The following is a 19,208-nucleotide window of genomic DNA, read 5'->3' as shown; positions in this document are numbered from 1 at the left end:
TAATACAGTAAAATGTGATGAAGAATTCACAAGTGGACGTCAAAACAAGATGAAAGCATGAGGAAACAGATGACAAATATAAAGGTGAGATGAGACCAAGCAAAGTGTATTAGTGTGGGTGCATGGATGTGTGTTAGTAAGAAATGAAGAAAGAACGACAAACAAGATGTTTTTTTCCCATTGAATATGAACAAGAGCTCCAATTACTGAAAAGAATCTTTTCTCTTAAGAAACAAGAGCCATTCTACCCTCTAAGCTCTGTTTTTATGTGCAAAGAAAGTGCTCTATAGGAATGATAAATAAGAAGTGTCGGGGTAAAGCAGGAAGATGATGACTATAGAGCACAGCTGCAACAAAAGCAGGGACATCATTAACTGTGAGAACGACTGAAAGAGTGAGACTTTCATAGCTTGAGCGGTTAGAAGATGGACAAAAAGTGCCTGTGTAAAAAGAAATAAAATAACTTAAAAAACAATGTCACAAATAAGGGACAAATGCTGTGTTAAATAAGAAAATACAGCATATTGGATGGTTGTGCATGTTTGTGTGTACAGAAAAATAAAAATGTGCAGATGTGTTTCAAAACGTCTGTTAGGTGATCATGTCCTTGGATTTCTCAACTGTTTAACTCATTGAAAAGTTAATGTAAAACATCTATTTGAGAAGTTTATATTTTGTGCTAGTGCTTGAAAGTTCAAGTATTGTGGGTCATGAATACTGTAAGAACTTTAGACCTTAAACCTGTGTTTTCTCCTCTTGTTCTGTCATATATTGCTTACGATTGGTCAGGTGGGATGAGCAATGAATGCGTGACAAATGCAGTTTTTGGGGGATTTAGCCCTTGGCTCCAGATGTGCCACCAAAGGACATCACCTTCTTTTTGAAGCAAATGCTACTTATTTCCTCATTTGGTGGTGTACTGTATCAAGTTACTTTTTCTATGTAATCAAATATCCCAGAAATAACTCCAAAACATGTTGCACTAACACCCGCTGTTGTGAGGATAGCAAGGCATGTGTTTGTTTTGAAGCAGAAGAAAGGAGAGTACATCTTCTTTTAACACTACTTGACTTTGTTCTAGACAACTTTTTACAGATCCAAAGCAACAAGGTAGTGTATTTATTTTTTAGGAAACTTTGTGAACTCAGTTTGTACCATAGTTTAGTGCCAGGGTATATACAGTGTTAGTGAGACATGCCCATAACGTGTAATGTTAGTGGTCATCCACCATCTACAGACTCACCAAGCAGGGCAAACGTAACCTCACTTTTCATTCTATTGATAGTAAGTTTATCTCGCGTTTTAGCTCCTACTCTATCACCCTCCTGTTTAGCTTTCTTCTGCTTTCTGTCCTTTTCTTCTGACAGTCCAGCTCCAGTGTTCGTTATTACATGAAAATAAAGCCAGGAAATTAATTTTCAGTCGTGGCGAGCTCAAGCATGTAGAAATAACCTATTTTGGCGCTGATTATCTCCTTTTAAACCATTGATTAAAGGCATATATGAAAGTGACACTTTTCAAAGACCACTTAGAAAGTCCTCAAAAGGACTTAAAAAGTCATCAAAGCTGAAAATACCTCTCCTCTGATGATACATCCAGCCTTATTCATGGTGTGCAGGATGTTTTTACATGGCCACAGACTCATGCCAAGTTTTGGTTGGACGAACTTTGTAACAACTAGAGTACCTTGAATCAGCCCACGGGATTGTGTGGTTTAACGTGTCATAATTTTCCATCAGGCTCCTGCCTGTATCAGCTGTCACGAGCCTTTTATTTCCCTTGAGCCCTTGAGGCGGCTCTCTGAGCTGCACAGAACTCTCAAGGGCTTAAAATAATGACATTAAAACTTAATTTAATTAAGAGTGTTATTGCAAAAAAAAAAGGTGAATATACTTTGGCTCAAAACATCCCAGCTTATCGTTTTTTTATCATTTTTAGAAAAAAATAATACATGCAAAAATAGAAATTTGAGATGTTGTGAAAATAATTATGCTGAAATCTTCGGGGGGGGTTTCAGAGTCGTGATGATGTGGAAAAAAATATTGAAAAATGTGCGTGCGTGGTTTAATCTGACCATGAGAGTGTGTGAGTGTGTGTGTGAGACAGAGAAAGAGAGAGAGCTTGTTCCATTGTGGTGCAACCTGAACTGCTCCCATTCTCTCTGGCTGACCTCTCACAGGGTTCAAATGATCCTTTCCTTTTAACTTGGACATAAAACCACACCTCTCACTTTGTGGTCTGTGCAAAGAGGATAGTGGACAACGGCAAGATACAGCACACATCATTTCATGCTGCTTGTAATTCTTAGTTACTATTAGTAAATAGACTAGTTTTGGTCTCTCATGAATATTCACACTGTATGTGTGTGAATAAAACATTAGCTTTTGTTTTAAAGAGGAGTATAAGCGTCACTTGGTTCAAAAGTCATTTTTGACACCCTCACATCCTGACAAGGCACAATTTAGCAGGGATGCACTGGGCTCCTCCTGCCGAAAGTAATATGAAACATTATGTGAGTTCTTCATTGGTTTCCCAATTTGAGAATATCTGGCACTTTATTTGTTATGTCTTTGTGCTCTTGGCTGATATCATTGGCAAACTGTGATACATGCTACCTCACTTCAATCCTAATTCTGATACAACAGCAAGTTTACATGTTAACGACCAAGTAATTCCTTTCTTTGTGTCCTGCCAGGCAACACAACAGCTTCCCTGTCAGCACATTTTATGGCCCACACTAGGCAACAGTCATAACAAATGACAAAAGGGAACATTAGTTTTAGAAATGTCTCCTAAGTCAAAGCAAGTGAGCACAGATGCATTTAATTTAAAAGGCATCACAGGAAAATCTAATTTGAGAAGGATTTGTTAGCCACAGTGAAAACATCCATGGGAGAGTCAACACAAGGCCAGCCAAAGGCAAAGCTTAAAAATGAAATAAAATTAAAAAGAGCATGGAAATAACAGTTAGCAAAGAGTTACTTTCATTATTCATCTTTAAAACTACAGGACATGCTCCCACAATTAGTTGAATTTACAAAGTAATTCAATACAATCAATATAATGTTATTTTTTGCTAAATCTAACATATTTAATGTGCCAAACCCTTTTTTGCTCCAACTACAGTATTATTCTTCAGACTGACAGCGACTCTTCTGTGTTTTAGCTAATGTTCAACGGCCTAAGAGGTACACCAACCTGTTGTCTCTTTTCTATCTCCAGCTTCATTCGCATGCTCAGGCACCTCAGGGTGTCTTGAAAGGTCTGTCTTAGGGTTTTCTCCATCAGGACTTTGTGGAAGGCTCCTACTAGGCTGCCACACAGAAACACCACTGCGTTGGACAGCAGCTGCAGAAACAGACAGAGCACCAGAGGTTAGAGCTTAAACGGAAACACAGGCAAACAGGAAAGATGCATTTCTATATTAACCCTTGTGTGTCCATGCTGGAGCAGAAGTTACTCGTTTTAACTCCAAAAGACAAAAAAAGCTTTAAGAATTTTTTATCAGTCATTCAAAACGCTTGATATCTTGATACATTATTTAAATATTTCCGGTGTAGTAGAAATTTAACAGCTTGTCAGATTTATTTTAAGGTTTTCATTGGAAATTAGAGGTGGAGATATTTGTGTGTCATCATGACTCATTGTATACGTACATGCCTATTATAAATGATTCAGTTCAAGAGGGGGTATCATGCTTTTTTGAGGCTTTATACTGTCCTTCTGGTACCCCTGTAGTAGCCGTACATGATTTTGCAGCAATTTTTTCACATTGTTGTTTCAGAAAACCCTTATTTCAGCCTCTTTTTCTTAAAGGCTCCCTGCTCCACAAACCTCTTTCCCTCTGATTGGCCAGGCCTGTCAGGGGCACAGCTTTTGGCAGACCTCAATGTATGGATTTTTTTATCTTGTAAATATGTAGCAGTTTGAAAATTTTCACATTTAGTATTAACATCCAGCATCATTACTTTATAACCATCTTCAAAATATAGAAAAGCATAATTACTAGGGATGCACGATATTGGATTTTTGCCGATATCCGATATGCCGATATATCGAACCCCCTTTTGCCCGATACTGATACCGATAATCACAAGTTTGTTTGTTTTTTTCACTTTGAAAAAGCTAAGTCTATCCTGTACTGGAATTTATATGTTACTCTAATTGTGATGGTCTTATTTGTTTAAGAAACACACATAAAACAAGACAAAAAACATTTGATTTTACCATAAATAAGAAATGTATTTTTTCAAACTCAAGACATTCAGTATTGAAATACAGAAAAATAATTTCTTTAGATCACATGAACTTTAAATGTACAATGCATTTTTAAACATAACCAAGTTGCATTTGATTATTTTAGAGCTACTGTAACAACCTGGTGACAGACACAGAGCTCTGCAGTGCAAATAAATGAAGTGCTACATTTTATTTAAGGAGCTTATTTTTCAGATGGAAAATAATAATAATCCTAACTGAATAGCACCTTATCGGCTGTGCATATCGACAGAGATTTTCATATCTGCCGATACCAATAAACGTGTTTTTAAGCTTTTATCAGCCGATACCGATACTGTGCCGATAACATCGTGCATCCCTAATTATTACCCCTCTTTCAACTGATGACAACAAGGATAAAGAACATTTACAGATGATAACCACTGTAGCTTGTGAAATAACCCATATTGGCGTAAAGCCTTTAACCCAGTGCTGCAGACTGATACATTGGTATTACAGAGGTATTTCCACAACATATTCCCGTATTTTTATGCAACTGGTTTTACCTGGTTTGCAAGGTACGGAGAGGACTCTTCAGTGTTAATGGTGAGGCGCAGTGTGAGCACCAAGATGTGGGACAGAGAAGTGATGACACTCAGAACTACAGCATACCACAACTGGAATGGCAGCATGGTGTACACAGTAAAGATGATGAAGAGGAAGAAAGGCACCTGGAGAACAAAGCGTCCATTATTTTCAAGGTGTCAGCTGCTGTGTCACTATCAAATTGAGCTCCATTAAATTATGTGTTTTTGACTCATTTAAAGAAGTCTATTGGGAGCCTCAGAGCAGTCACATGTCTGACAAAAGCACAAAAAAATTCACAAGATGTTAAACCACAAATACAGAACCATATTATGTGCCACTAAGTATATGCTATAATATTACAAGTATTTCATTAATAATCACAAACACAAGGAAAATATTTGAAAGCATCAATATAAACAAAAAAAAGATAAGAAAAAAGTTGAGCCTCTGTGAAGAAAGTATCAAGCTTTCTTGTTATATGGTAAAAGTTGAGGTTACCTGGTCCCAAGGCAGGATTAATGGTCCACTGAAGATAAAGGTGTAAGCCATGGTGAGGTGTGTGGCCCAAATAATCAGGCCCAGCAGTCGCCTCCATCGCTGTGAGAGCATCTCTGTGCACACCAGCACAAACACGGCCAGGAACACACACAGGCTGCCGCTCACCACGCTGACAAAGGCACAGTGTTTCTCTGCGCTCTGAAGGGAGAGGGAGAGAAATTAACACACGTTATCCCAGCCTGACTGTCCAACTACCTTGTTTTGTAGATACTGATAATGGTTCCTACAGACACTTACATGTTTATTATTAGTTTTACAGAATGTGTCATTAATGCATGAAACAACAACTAATTCTGTAATGCTTATAGTGGGATAATGAAAAAGACAGACCAAACAACTGAAATGGTATGGTATGGCTTTAATCGTCATTGCACGTTTCAGAGCAACAAAACTGCAGATATTACGAAACAGAATGTAGTAAATTGTATATTTCTGATGACTCCTTACATCATCAGGGGGTGAACCTGGGGTTTTTCTGGAAAAAGAAGCTCATGAAAATAACTGATATCCAGCCAGATCACTGAGGCTTCTGCAGGATGATTTTCTCCACATTTGTCTGAGAGCCATGTCCTGTTTGCTCCAGGCCACCATCTTCCTTATTGAGTTACCGTACAGTAAGAGGCAAGAATCTTACTGGAAGAGAGTCGGCAAATGTATTTGTGAGGTTGCACGTTTGTCTGAACATCTGTGTTTTTTTTATGTTGTGCATGGTGGTTTATGCATACAGGCGAGTATGCATTTGTGGTTGTCAAAGGTGAGTGGTTGTTTGAGGCAGAGCACACTAGAAACAAAAGGGTTAAACGAGCTCTCGGGAGTGAGACAGATGCACAAAGTCAGTGTTAACGGAGCTCTGCTCTGGGAAGGCCATCTCTGCATTGTATGGTGAGCTTTCTGGTTGCCACGGCAACACTGGAAAAGGCCAGATCTCAACTAAAGCACTTTCTACTCCCTATGTTGCTGTGAGTCTTGTCAAAAGATTTTTGTAGGCGGAAAAAGAACAATCATTTAATAAGAAGAGGAGCTAAGAACCAGCTGTGTGGTTTAACCAAAGACTAATGTTCTGCAGCATTTATTCGGACCATCTGTAAAATCTAGAGTGTTGGGTGCTACACTGAATGGTCTTGTTGTTGTTTCTATAAAGATACAAACACCATGCTAGGACAACATAAACCTCTTCATAAATTATAAGAACATCCTCCGAGAGATCTTACAAACACAATGATTTATTATATCTGAGTTAGATTTTTAGACCTCAAACAACAGGCTGCTCAACCTCGCTTCTCCACCCAATCACAGCCTGACGCTTCGGCCATGAGCGGCACTTAGAAAATAAGCTCAGTCTGCTTTCCTCTCTGCATGACTCCTCATCTGATGCGAACTAGAGAGGAGTTATATAAGTTGACAGTGACTTTTTGACACTGGTTACCACCCCCTGACTGGCACTAGGCTCCTCCTTTACATTTTACAACTCTGTTATACAAGCTCCATCCCAGCATTTTCTCCTAACTCTGCTGCACTCCTAGCAACTGTGTGTGTGGAAAGACAGCTGAGATAAAGAGGACATGAGGGAGTGAGGGATAATATGCCGGGATGGATGGGGATCATGAGTGAATGAATGCTGAGACAAACTTAAAGAGAAGTGAAACTGTTTGTTTACATGAGCACATGCCTGAATATACGCAAAGCTGGTTTGTACATTAAGGGTGGAGTCACTTCATAAGGACTGGGAGAGATTCAAAGATCTTTGTATGAAGTGATGAGAGAGAAAGACTGTGTGCCAGAAGCTCAGTAAACATAATAGAAGGAGGGATAAAAAGATCTTCGAACAAGGGAAAGTACAACAATCCACAGACAGAAGCTGTGAGTTCACCGTATGAACTGACTGGTCCCTCAGCTACCTGCCACTGTGACAAAATCAACAGTGTGTCACTGATCAGACAACATCAGTGAATACAAGACAAGGATTACATCTGCTATACTCTGTCACATACATTTTTTAAGAAGGCTGTTTTCATTCCATTTCTCTGAAGTTGTTTTGGGTTTCTAATGCAGCAGGGTTGTGAATGCCTAACAAGCAAATCTGAAGCTCTACCATCTGATGGGCTTCAGATTCGCTTCTCGCCCTGATGCTGTCCTCTCTACAGGAAAAGGAAAGAGGAAAGATTCAAAGTATCATTAGTAAACATGTGCCTGATTTTCTTCAGAGCAGTGTTTCTGAGCTGCCTCCTCAACCTCTTCTCTTCTCTGGGGAAAGCAAACTGAATATAAATTCTCTATTTTCAAGTCCTCCTTCACACGCAAACTGTTACACAATCAGTCACTCATTCACCCTTCTGGGCAGCTGCAGTGGTACAGAAAGAGAGTTCCTCTTAAATTAAGTGTTTTATTTAAGTAGCTGTGGAGGAGATGAGAGAGTTTTTCATCTGTCATATTTTCAACTGAAGGATTCAAACCGATTATTAAATGAAATCCTGCTTCTTGAGACATTATGGCCCCCATATTCTTTCTAAAGAAGTATTCACACATTATTAGTTTTACCTGAAGACCTCAGGTAAATTGTGTCACTGTGACTTTGCACAGCATCCACCTTGTGTCCGAGGACAGGGTTACAACAGTCAGCTTATAAAAAGAGGAAAACATCCACATCTGCTAGGCTTCCACAAACACTGTGTATTCAAAAACATACCATACAACATTTAGAAATCTGTGTCATATAATGCTTTTAATCTACCAGTCTAAATTCTTGCTTGTTTTGTAAGTGGCTTTGGACAAAAAAAAAAGTCATTTGAAATGATACAGTACTAATTCCCAGTACCTGGCAATTGGTATCGGTACTCAACAGTACCAATTTTTGGTACTTCTTGTGTTTAGGTGGTAAAAAAATGTATAAATTTATTTGATAATAAGATGTAATTTTTTTCAATTTCACATATTTACTCTTCAATATATAACCTTGCAATGCTGCGTTCATGTCCAGCATGGAATACTGCCTATCCTTCCACTCTCTCACAGTCACAAAGATGCATTTAGATACCTAAACATGGTACCTTTTGATTTTAGGTGAATTGGTACTCGGTACTTTTGACAAAATTTGGTTGGTACCTATAAAAGTACCTAATTTGGTACCCATCCCTCATTTGATCAGAGGATGTGTTACGGCGGGTGCAAATTACAGACACGATCTACTGACAGGGAATGAAGAAGAAACAGAGAAGAAGAAGAAGAAGAAAAAGAAAAAAAAAGAAGAAGCAAAGAAGAAATAAAGGAGAGGAAGCAAAAGAATTAAAGAAGAAGAAGAAGAAAAAGAAGAGGATTAAGCGAAAGAAGAAGAGGAAGTGAAGGAAGAAGAAGATGTCTTAATATTACAAAGTCTCCATGTAATTGTCATTTAGAACCATAAAAAAGCGAAAATACAGAGTTTTGAATGCCTGCAGTCGTTTCTAATGCTTCTTGTTGATCATTATTTTCTATTCTTGCACATATTTTCGATTAAGACTATGGATTTTTGAATTATTTTATCATATCTCCATATTTACTTTCATGTTTTATATACTGTTGTTTCACCGACAGACACCTATGCCATCTGTTCGGATTGGGATCATAAACTTCTGTGTAACAACCCTAATGCACAAGTTATTGTTCACATAGTATTCACATTTTCAGCAGCATGTAGTTGGCTAACCCAAGTAAAAGGTCTTAAGACGTAAAGTATCTCTCCTTCTCATGCACAGAAAGAGCTAAACCAATAAATCAATGGATGCTGCCTATGCAAACACTGCAGATATTTATTGACAAGGAAAACCACAAAGATTCCAACAACAGGCTGAATGTTATATACGCCAAAAAGTACCTGCAAACGTCTTTTCTAAGTGTAAATTTACAAGTTTAGTTTTCTCCGACTAAAAGGCAAAAATTAAGGAGTGATGTTGAAGACTGTTTCATGATGTGTTAAGTATTAAAAAAAATCAATCAAAGCTGTTTGCTCATATCTGTTGTTTCTGGCCTCATATTGGATACTGGTGGGCTACACTGAACAGATCATTTCAGCTCTTTTTTCAGCTGCTGTGAAACCAGTTCAGCCAGGCTTCCAGAAAATGTTGCTTCCTTATCTAGAGCATCTTAGTGCGTAACTTTATGTGGTTCCTATTTCACTCCCCTCTGATCCCCTGCAGCTGAAACAAAACTTCTCCTTTTGCTTGGAAGGAAGATCTACGGTTTCCTTCCGTCACAGATCCACAGCTGCTTTTAATTTGGTCTCTACTTTCATGAGCTGTTAAAGGTTTAAACAAAATCTATTCAGCAATAATGCATACCTGTCTAGTTTCAGGATGGTGTCACACTGTTGAAGCTTTGTTCACTGTCAGTCTGGTTGGCTAGAGGTCAAAGTCAAAATCTATGACCTAGTTTCAACACGTAGTTCTCACTCATCACCATCAGCTTGCTGTGACAGATCACATCTATATTAAGTGTTGCTCGCTGATTTTTGGCTACAGCAAAGATGGAAAAGTTAAATATTAAATTATTCAAGACTTTTCCACAATGATCAAGTTTAATTTACTGAATGAGGTTTGCTGGTTTTGCTTGGGGGTTAAATCATGCAGTCTCTTACACGAGGGCTGCAGATCTTAAAGTGAGTAGTCCAGGTTTGATTGTGACCTGTGGCCTTTGCCACAACAGTCACTTCTATCTCTTCCCAGCTTCCTGCTTTGTCCACTGTCCTCTCTGAAAGATATTAAAGATGCTTTGAGGAGAATCTGTTTTGGTTGCACTCCCTTGCCACATTGTGGCCCGGAATCTCAGCACACTGTCATAAATTACTTTTAGCGAGGCGTGTGTTTGATTTGGAATTAAATGGAGATCAGATTGAAACAAATTTTCTTTGTTCAAGACAACTTTTTACTGGATACAACGCGCCGGTGTAAGGTATTTATCAGTACAGTTACATAGGGCTCCAGTTTGAAGTGTGACATCAAGCAAACGTTGTAGCAGCCGGCTATATGTTAGCGACATCTGCAGCCCGGTGCTCCAATGTATCTGCATAATGTGACAACAAGTAAATACTGTAAGTATTTTTAGTAGTCGATATTTAGCGCAGCTGACAGTCCGGTGCTCTAAGACCTCCCTCACGAAAGAAAAATATATTGCAGCATATTGGAAAATATCATGTTATATATTAGGTAATATATTCCCATATATGAGAATTAGTATTTATATTTTCCAATATATTGCAATATATGGAAAGCGGAAATTATTTGTACATTTTGCAATATATTGCAATATATTTCATGAATATATAGTATATCGTATATGTGCCCTCAATATATTATTCCATGTATATCATAATATATCAATAATATATTACAATACATTTCAAAAAATATATTGGTAAATATATTTTTCTTTCGTAAGGGCTGTCTGCAATGTGTAACGTTAGTGAATCCTGGTTATTTCCTGCCTGTCATCTACCAATCAGAGCTAACGTAACCTCACTCTTCATTTTATTGATAGACTCTCAGGTTTGAACAGACCACTGCAGAATAACTGCTGCATGTGGGTTGGAATTAACATTATCACAAACAGCTTAGCTCCTGTGATATAAAGTCGTATGGCTGAGCTAAAGGCTAGTTAGCCTTTAGCTCAGGCTGTATCTCTCTCCCATTTGACTTTCTTCTGCTCTTTTGTCCTTTTTCTGTGCGACAGTTTGACTCCTGTGTCCACCATCACTACAAAATTAGTCATAGAAATCTTTTTAAGCTGAGAAAAACACAGATCTCTGTGTTTTATCTCTTCTCACTTCTAAACTTCATCAGCCCTAGTGTTGTCACAGAGACCTAGACGTGCTATAAACTAATCCAGTCCTGGTCAACCCGATCTGGAAGCTAAGAAGTAGCAATTTTAAATAACCTGTAATCTGTAATGTTGGCGCTGATAATCTCATTTTAAAGTGTGGATTATGATCAGGCATATATCTAGAAGGGAGACTTTTTCAAGATCACTTTCAAAATCCTCACAGACCCTTTAACTAGATAAAAATCAAATAAATGAACCCAAGACTAAATAGTTAGCGATATGTCTCTTCAGATAATAAACAGTTTGTGTGCTACAGTTAGTTGCTGAGTCTGCCTCACTTTCAGCCGATAAGAGTTATCTACACCAAACTTTTTAAGTAATCATTTCTGAATGCTCAAAGCCCTGAAGCACTCAGTGTGATTGGATGTGATGTTGGTAAACAGTTAAAAAATCCAATGTGACCGTGAAGACTCACCAGACCAAGCGCAAAGAAGATGGTGAGGAGGATCCCACAGGATAGTATGGAGAGGCCCAGCAGGAGCACCAGCGGCTGATACTGGCTGATGCAGGAGAATTTGCGGTAAAGTGCCTCATGTTTCAGCTCCTGGTCGTTCAACAGGTACTTCCCCTTAGCCGGCATGGCTCGAACTCTTCACAAAGGCATAGCAGGTGTTGAGCCCCGAAGACGAGTTTATGCCTCCACAACCTTTGAGAGCGTGTTGGAGGCAGGGGATCCAGAAGTTTGTGGGGAGTAACTCCACAGTTTAGGATCTGTTTGGGACCTTTGCTAGGTCATGACGCACAAGTCAAACATGTCTTTTCCTTCAGCGTGGCATTTTGAATGTTGTAGCTCTATCCACCGGTCGCCCTGTGTGAGTCTCTCTCTGATTCTCTTCCCTTCACTAGTCCTTTTGTGTCGTCTATCCTCTGTCTGGTGTTGGCAGGCAGGCCTGCTTCATCCTTTGCCAGCTACTGTGTTGCTCCCTTCAGTGGGTTTGAGTAATAAGCCCAGGGCTGGGAGACACAGAGGAGGAGGGGAGAGGACTTTAAGAAAGGGGAGGAGAGGGATAAGAGGGACGATCCGGAGGAAAACAGGGGCTGACGAGGGCAGCAACAAAGGTCATCAGTGATCCAACAAGCATTTGGGATGTCATGGAGTTGTGAGGGTGGCCTGTCCCAGCCTTTGGAGGCACCTGGAATGAAGGGACAAGTATTTAATCACAGGTTCGGAGGTTTCCCACAGTCAAAACAACACTGCACAAGCTCAAACTTAAATTAACAAAACACCCTGCATATCCTGGCAATATTTTTTACAAGCATACAAAAGAAAAGTTTCTACAGCTTCAGAAGGCAGAGCTGTTCATGTGACTAGTGACACACACACATAAACATCTAGATCTAACTTTAAGCTTGTGCTTATTCATACCTTAACCTCCAAGGTTTCCCCAATCCAGAAATCCCCAGCTCTGCTCCCTGCAGGGACCAGACTACTTTTTGGCCACAACTTTCATAGAAAGCAGCCGTAATAATGGGCCGCACTGCTAATGAGAGCAGTTTGCTTTGGAGCAGTTCAGTGAACAAAACAACGCTGTGGAATGAACTCTCATACAGCCACAACAAACCACTTCATTTTCCCTCTACTGAACCAACAAACAAGACAAATCCACAGCAGTGGAGGTTACAGCAATAAAAAGAGACAACGAGTAAAAACATGAGGCTCGGTGTGAGAAAAGAAGTAACGCATACCTGTATTCATCTCCACAAATGTGACCATTAACCACTGACATATCAGTTGTCACGTCAACATTATAACCAGAAACTGGCGGTGAATGTGAAACAAAACCAGCAATATGAGCAGATGATCCTCTCTCTGTTTGGTGAGGGGCCTTGCTGTATTGACACTACCGAGTCTGAAGGAAGATGTCAGGGAGGCTTTGTGAAAGTATACGCTACGCTGGGGATCTCGTCAAACATTTAGAGGCCTTTGCTCGAACAGCAGGAAGACCTGATAATCACAATCAATGGAAGAGCAAATGAGACTAGGACAGAGCAGCATTATGAGGTGACAAACCCAACAGCAATTCATCTGAAAATACTGATACTGTGCATCAAATTTCTCAAATGCATGAAGCTGTACTTCTTTATTTTTGTAAACAGAGATCTTTGTGTTTGAAATGAAGGAAGATGTTATATTGGCTTAAATCTCAGCACAAACACTGTGGACTTTGCTCTGCTGTCAATAGAAACCTAATTTCCTCTCCTTGCTTATATTGTTGTGTACAATGTCTGAGTCATTGCCCCATGTTTGTCCCTTAAATAGCAACTGCAGCGGATGCTATGTGCCATAAAAGCTGAAAAAAGAAAGGACCCACATGCACGCACACACCTGCAGCATTGTTTCAAAATGCAGAGTCAGCTTCATTGCTTCCATCATGAAGCCATAAAAACGCATCACCACCATAAGCATTTTTATGACATCGCCCAAAAGTTTACAACCACTCTCCCTTTCATTCGCTGCGCTGGAAAGAGCAGCATCCAGCTGGCTCCTCCCAGCCTCGGAGAAAACACCAGCAGGGTTAGAGAGTGGTGAAATGAAGAGGGAGAGCAGGGAGAGGGAGGCAAAACAAAGCACAAAACGCTGATATCTCGCTCTTGCATCAAGAAGAAACAGCTGCAGCCAGCAAGAGGGAAGCCCTGCGGGGATGTTTACGCTGAGGGAATCATTTACCCCCCAGAACTATAAAATGACATGTCTGAATCTTCAACCTGGGAGCGTGTGTACATCTTCATAAAAAGCTGAAAAAGACCAAAGATGAATTTCCTTATCATGAAAAAACACTTATAAATGTTTGTTAAAAGCACACTTTGGAGGATCAGAAAATTAATAAAGACAGTGGTGATGTTTAAAGGAAAAAAAACACTGTTGTATTGTGCTGTATTGTGTTGTGCTTAAGAATAATAAAGGGACAAACAGACAGGATGTAATCACCATGAGAACATTTAAGGACAGTTCAAGTAAGGCTAATGAAGCAGTTAAAACTGTGTCAACACAGTTTGTGTCCGAAGAGCCTCATCCAAGCTTGTTTCTTACCTACATCAAGCCTCAATGGACCAAAGTGCTTCCCTCTGATACCAACAAATCCACCTTCCAACAAAGAGGATCTCAATGAGGAAGTAAAATGAAGTAAGTTGAACTTCTGGTAGCTCTAGTGTAGATGATTTTGCCTCACTCTTTGTCCCACTGAACAGCTGTCTGCATTTCTTTGTGTCTCATACTCTCTCTGAGACACATCACCAGTCAGTGACAAGACTGAACATGACCAGGAAGATGACTGAACCGGAGCCAACACACCTCCAAGCTCCTCTGCTCCATTTTTTTTTTCATGCCTGAATACAGCTTGTACAGTTAGTTGAAGGTGGATTAAAAGTCTGGGAAGAGATCACTAAGAAATACCATCTGAAAGGTGTTTCTGTTCGTGACACTGCATTGAATCTCATTTTTTCGACGTGAAAGCTTCAGATTCTGATGTTTTTGATGCCCTTACTTTACAGTTTCCATGGCAAAAAGCAGCACCCTGTGACATGTGGTTGTGGTTGAATACACAGACAGGGATGTATGCTTCAATAGAGCCAAGTCCCTCAACAAGCACAGATGAATAGCTGAAACTCTGCAGCATTGACTGCCAGGTCTTTCACCATGAAAGCTTGGCAATTGAGGGAATCACACAGCAGCCTTGTAAACTGGCGTCACTGAATCCTGGCAAAGCGGTGACACTAAACCAACTGACGTCACGTTGAGCCTGCAGCTAAGGCAGAGGAGCACACAGACCCTCATGTCAAAGAAAAGAGGATGTGAAGTGTGGCAGAGGCAGGGAACTCTGTGTGTGAGGACAGTAAACAAAGACGCAGTGCTGAGGAAGTTTTCATATAAGACAAAACAAATAATGATGGTGGTTTCAGGATCTGGTTTTATGTATGAGTCCACCCTATTATGTAATCCAGGAGCTGTAATTTCTCATGATTTATTGAAAGCTAGCGTGTTTTTCTATGTTTTCAGGGACTGTTGAGATTTGGGAGGATATCTTTTGATAGGGATGCACGATATTGGATTTTTGCCGATATATTGAAACCCATTTTGGCCGATACCGATAATCACAAGTTTGCTTGTTTTTTTCCACTGTAAAGAAAGCTAAGTCTATCCTGTACTGGAATTTATATGTCATTCTTATTGTGACGGTCTTATTTGTTTAAGAAACACACATAAAACAAGACAAAAAAAATGATTTTACTATAAATCAGAAATGTATCATTTAGGGCTGGGCAATGATTAAAACTTTTAATTGTAATTAATCGCATGATTTCCCTGATTAATCATAATTAATCGCATTGTGAAAGTGCCATAACATCTGTCATGCAAACACTAAATTAGTACTTGTTATACAGTAATAGTTAAATCACATATTTAGTGCAAATCATATTTACAAAATGTAAATACAAAATTAAAGCTTATTGCCACTGTCAGGGGGCCTGGGTCCTATCACAAGGTTTAGGGCAGAAATTACCCCTACAGCAGTGTTTTTGTGCAGCAGAAGCCCAGGGAGCTCACACCAGAGACCCCCTCCCTGCTCCTCTGCCGGTTTCCTCTGCACTCAGACGGGGCCATATTTTACTTGACCAAAAACACAAATAAATGGACTCCCACTGAAAAAATCTGATATCGGTCTGCATTCACGCTTTATTTAGAGAATTTTCAGCGTGGTACTTTCACACAAAAACACCGCTAAATAGGGCTCTAGTTCTCATCGTGTCTCTTCGTTCTGGCAGACTACCTGCGTTTGTTTATATCTGGCACGCTGTGCACGCGGACTGATACACCAAGCGGCGAGCGCCTTTAAGTTCCGTGGCGTTGCCCCTCTTCTCCATGCTTGTTTTGGTTACTCATCGTGATTTTCCACCAATTTCACTTCCGGTTTCACCGTGGTCAGCAACAGACATTTACAAAATAAAAGCATGTGAGCAACATGCACTAACGTGCAATAAAATATTCAACGGCGTTAATAGATTGACGGGTTAACGCGAAAATAACTCGTTAACTTGCCCAGCACTAGTATTATTTTTTCCAACTCAAGACATTCAGTATTGAAACACAGAAAAGTGATTTCTTTAGATCACATGAACTTTAAATGTACAATGCATTTTTAAATATAACCAAGTTGCATTTGATTATTTTAGAGCTACTGTAACAACCTGGTGACAGACACAGAGCTCTGCAGTGCAAATAAATGAAGTGCTACATTTTATTTAAGGAGCTTATTTTTCAGATGGAAAATAATAATAATCCTAACTGAATAGCACCTTATCGGCTGTGCCTATCGGCAGAAATTTTCATATCTGCCGATACCGATAAACATGTTTTTAAGCTTTTATTAGCCGATACTGATATTGTGCCGATAATATGGTGCATCCCTATCTTTTGATGGATGGCAGTGTTGTTTAATCTGAGAGAAAAATCTTCAATTCCTGTCAGCATAATTTTTTCTTTCATCATGATTTTTAATTCTCCTGTATCATGTTGCCTGAAAGCCTTGACAACTTCACCACAGAGAATTTTATAGCAATACAAAACGTATGTATCAACAAACTTAGTGTTAAAGCTCATACTTGCATATGATGACATTTTATTAATTGGGGGAAAAAAACAAGCGTGTTCAGATGACTGTAAAAGCGCTCTGTCGAACAGCAGGGTGGCGTGCTGTGCAGGAGTGGGTTTCTGTTGGGTAGCCTAAAATGCCAGACCACGCCAGATGCCTGACAGGAAGTGAAGCAAATGGAGATCTGTCACTCAGCTAGATACAATCAAGTCTCTTGTTATTTCAATGGTGAAGCATTTTTGTTTTTTGCCAGCTCTACTTCAGACTTCATTCCCTTTGTTGTTGAAGTACTGACTTCCAGCTTGTAAATGTTATCTTTCATGATGGAAGACAAAATGATTTCAAGAGATTTAATTTCAAGAAGGCATGACAGGCCTTTCATCAGTAATGACGACATTTACCCTGAAAATGATCAGTGTGAATGCTGCTCAAGAAAGGCCAATTTGTTTCCTCCATGCTAAGACACCATGTGACGAGAAACAAACCAATCTCTTTGAAAGATCTGGTAAGGTCCTCTCCAAAGCTACACCAGCTTCAAAGCCTTTTCTGTGGCAGCAAAGAGGCAGGTCCTTTCCCAAGCAAATCACTCTGCTTTTATGGCTGTTTTTGTGTTGGCATTCAATACGCTTAGACAAAGACAAGGACAAAAGCTGACCTCTGTAAAAGAAAACAGCAAACCACATTTTTCAGCCCAGGGTGAAAGGCAGTGGGGGTAAAGGTTAGCTAAACCAAAGGAAACAGGCTCATAGACTTAAGCTGTAGACTATGTTCAGTTCAATCAGGCATCTAAATAAAAAATAAATAAATAAATAAATCAGCTTTCTAGCAGGTAAACATCACGGGGGGGAAAATGTTATCATGCAGAGTATTTTAACAATTACACTTTTGAGGAAACAGGAGAAATACAAATTAAATACTTAACCCTAATATTTGTCAAATGTTAAGTCCACTTCATACAATGTACGTGGTTTCTTTCTTTTCAAATAGGGATGGGAACTGAATTAGGCACTTATAAAGGTAACGACCAAATCCTGTCAAAAGTATCGGGCACCATTTCACGTAAAATCAAAAGGTACCATGTTTAGGTACCTAAATGCATCCTTGTGACTGTGAGGGAGTGGAAGAGTGGGTGATTTTCCATGCTGGACATGAACACAGCATTGCAGGGGTATATATTAAAGATTAAATATGCTAAATTGAAAAAATATATATATTTTATTACTAAACAAATTGATATTTTTCATGACATAAACACAAAAAAGTACCAAAATTTGGTACTGTTGAGTACCAGTACCGATTGCTAGGTACCAGGTATTGGTACTGTATTGTTTCAAATGTGAGAGGTACCCATCCCTACTTTCAGATTACTTTCTTTGATCAGTTTAATGCTAACATCAATGTTATGTCGAAAGCAAAGAGTCATTCAAGAGACAGTGAACATCCAACTTGGCGGTTAATAGGGATGGGTACCTGTCACATTTAAAACGATACGGTACTGATGCCCGGTACCTGGCAATCGGTACCGGTACTCAACGGTACCAAGTTTCTGTACTTTTTTGTGTTTATGTGGTAAAAAATGTCAATTTGTTTAATAATGAAATATAAAATAAATTCAATTTAACAAATTTATTCTTCAATATATAACTTTGCAATGCTGTGTTCATGTCCAGCATAGGAAAATCACCTTCTCTTCCACTCCCTCACAGTCACAAGGATGCATTTAGGTACCTAAACATGGTACCTTTTGGTTTTACATGAATTGAGACCCGGTACTTTTGACTAGAATTCGGTCGGTAGCTATAAAAGTACCTAATTGAGTACCCATCCCTAGCGGTTAACCAAGGACAAGCTGAAAGCCAAAGTTTCTGTCCTGAAAGCTCTGCACAGCAAATTTCATACCAGCTTTTAAAACTTTAAGATTATGTCAGATCTTTGAAACTACAGTCACTGATTTAATATTATCTAACAGAAATGCAGTGTAGTAAGTGGAGATTTGTTTAATACAGTCAGCACATGGAAAAACAAAAATGTTGAGGTTAAGAAGTTGGGTGCTGCTTTGGAAAGTGTAGGCTTGTATGTTTTCTCTGACAAACTTTTGCAACTACAAATAATTTTCATTTCATACCAGTAACTTCAAATGAATACCCTTGGTTATTTCATAAATGCATGAACTCTGTCCCAGGCTTGCTCAGGGGCAGTCTACCTGACTGATGTTGCAGGAGCTGGTTCATACACAGAGCCTTTCCATAAACAGATGACTTATGTGTGTGCAGCAATGCACGGGGATGATTAGATTGGGCCTCCTGTCCTTCTCCATCTCCCCTCCTCTCCTCCCGGTACTGTCCACTGAGATTTAATTAGCCCCATTTGCCAGAAGGAGCTAACAATATTAACAGGATGCTA

General features: G+C 39.4%; 1 protein-coding gene across 2 annotated transcripts in view; it reads right to left on the bottom strand.

The window, feature by feature from the left end:
* adcy7 (adenylate cyclase 7) overlaps positions 1 to 19,208 on the bottom strand; it is a 68,740-nt gene that overhangs the window by 21,783 nt on the left and 27,749 nt on the right. For both annotated transcript variants that reach the window (XM_074665773.1, XM_074665774.1), the window contains exons 2-5: positions 11,630 to 12,347; positions 5,305 to 5,502; positions 4,785 to 4,949; positions 3,199 to 3,348 (exon numbers count right to left, since the gene is read on the bottom strand). In XM_074665773.1, coding sequence (XP_074521874.1) covers positions 3,199 to 3,348; positions 4,785 to 4,949; positions 5,305 to 5,502; positions 11,630 to 11,794 — 678 coding nt within the window. In that variant the 5' untranslated portion in view covers positions 11,795 to 12,347. The remainder of the gene's footprint in view (positions 1 to 3,198; positions 3,349 to 4,784; positions 4,950 to 5,304; positions 5,503 to 11,629; positions 12,348 to 19,208) is intronic.

Source organism: Halichoeres trimaculatus, unplaced genomic scaffold (assembly GCF_033239565.1).
Source record: "Halichoeres trimaculatus isolate MK-OKI-2021-1 unplaced genomic scaffold, fHalTri1.1 fHalTri1_scaffold_3, whole genome shotgun sequence".
Taxonomy (NCBI): domain Eukaryota; kingdom Metazoa; phylum Chordata; class Actinopteri; order Labriformes; family Labridae; genus Halichoeres; species Halichoeres trimaculatus.
The sequence above is the reverse complement of the archived record's forward strand: the minus strand, read 5'-3'. Positions and strand labels throughout refer to the sequence as shown.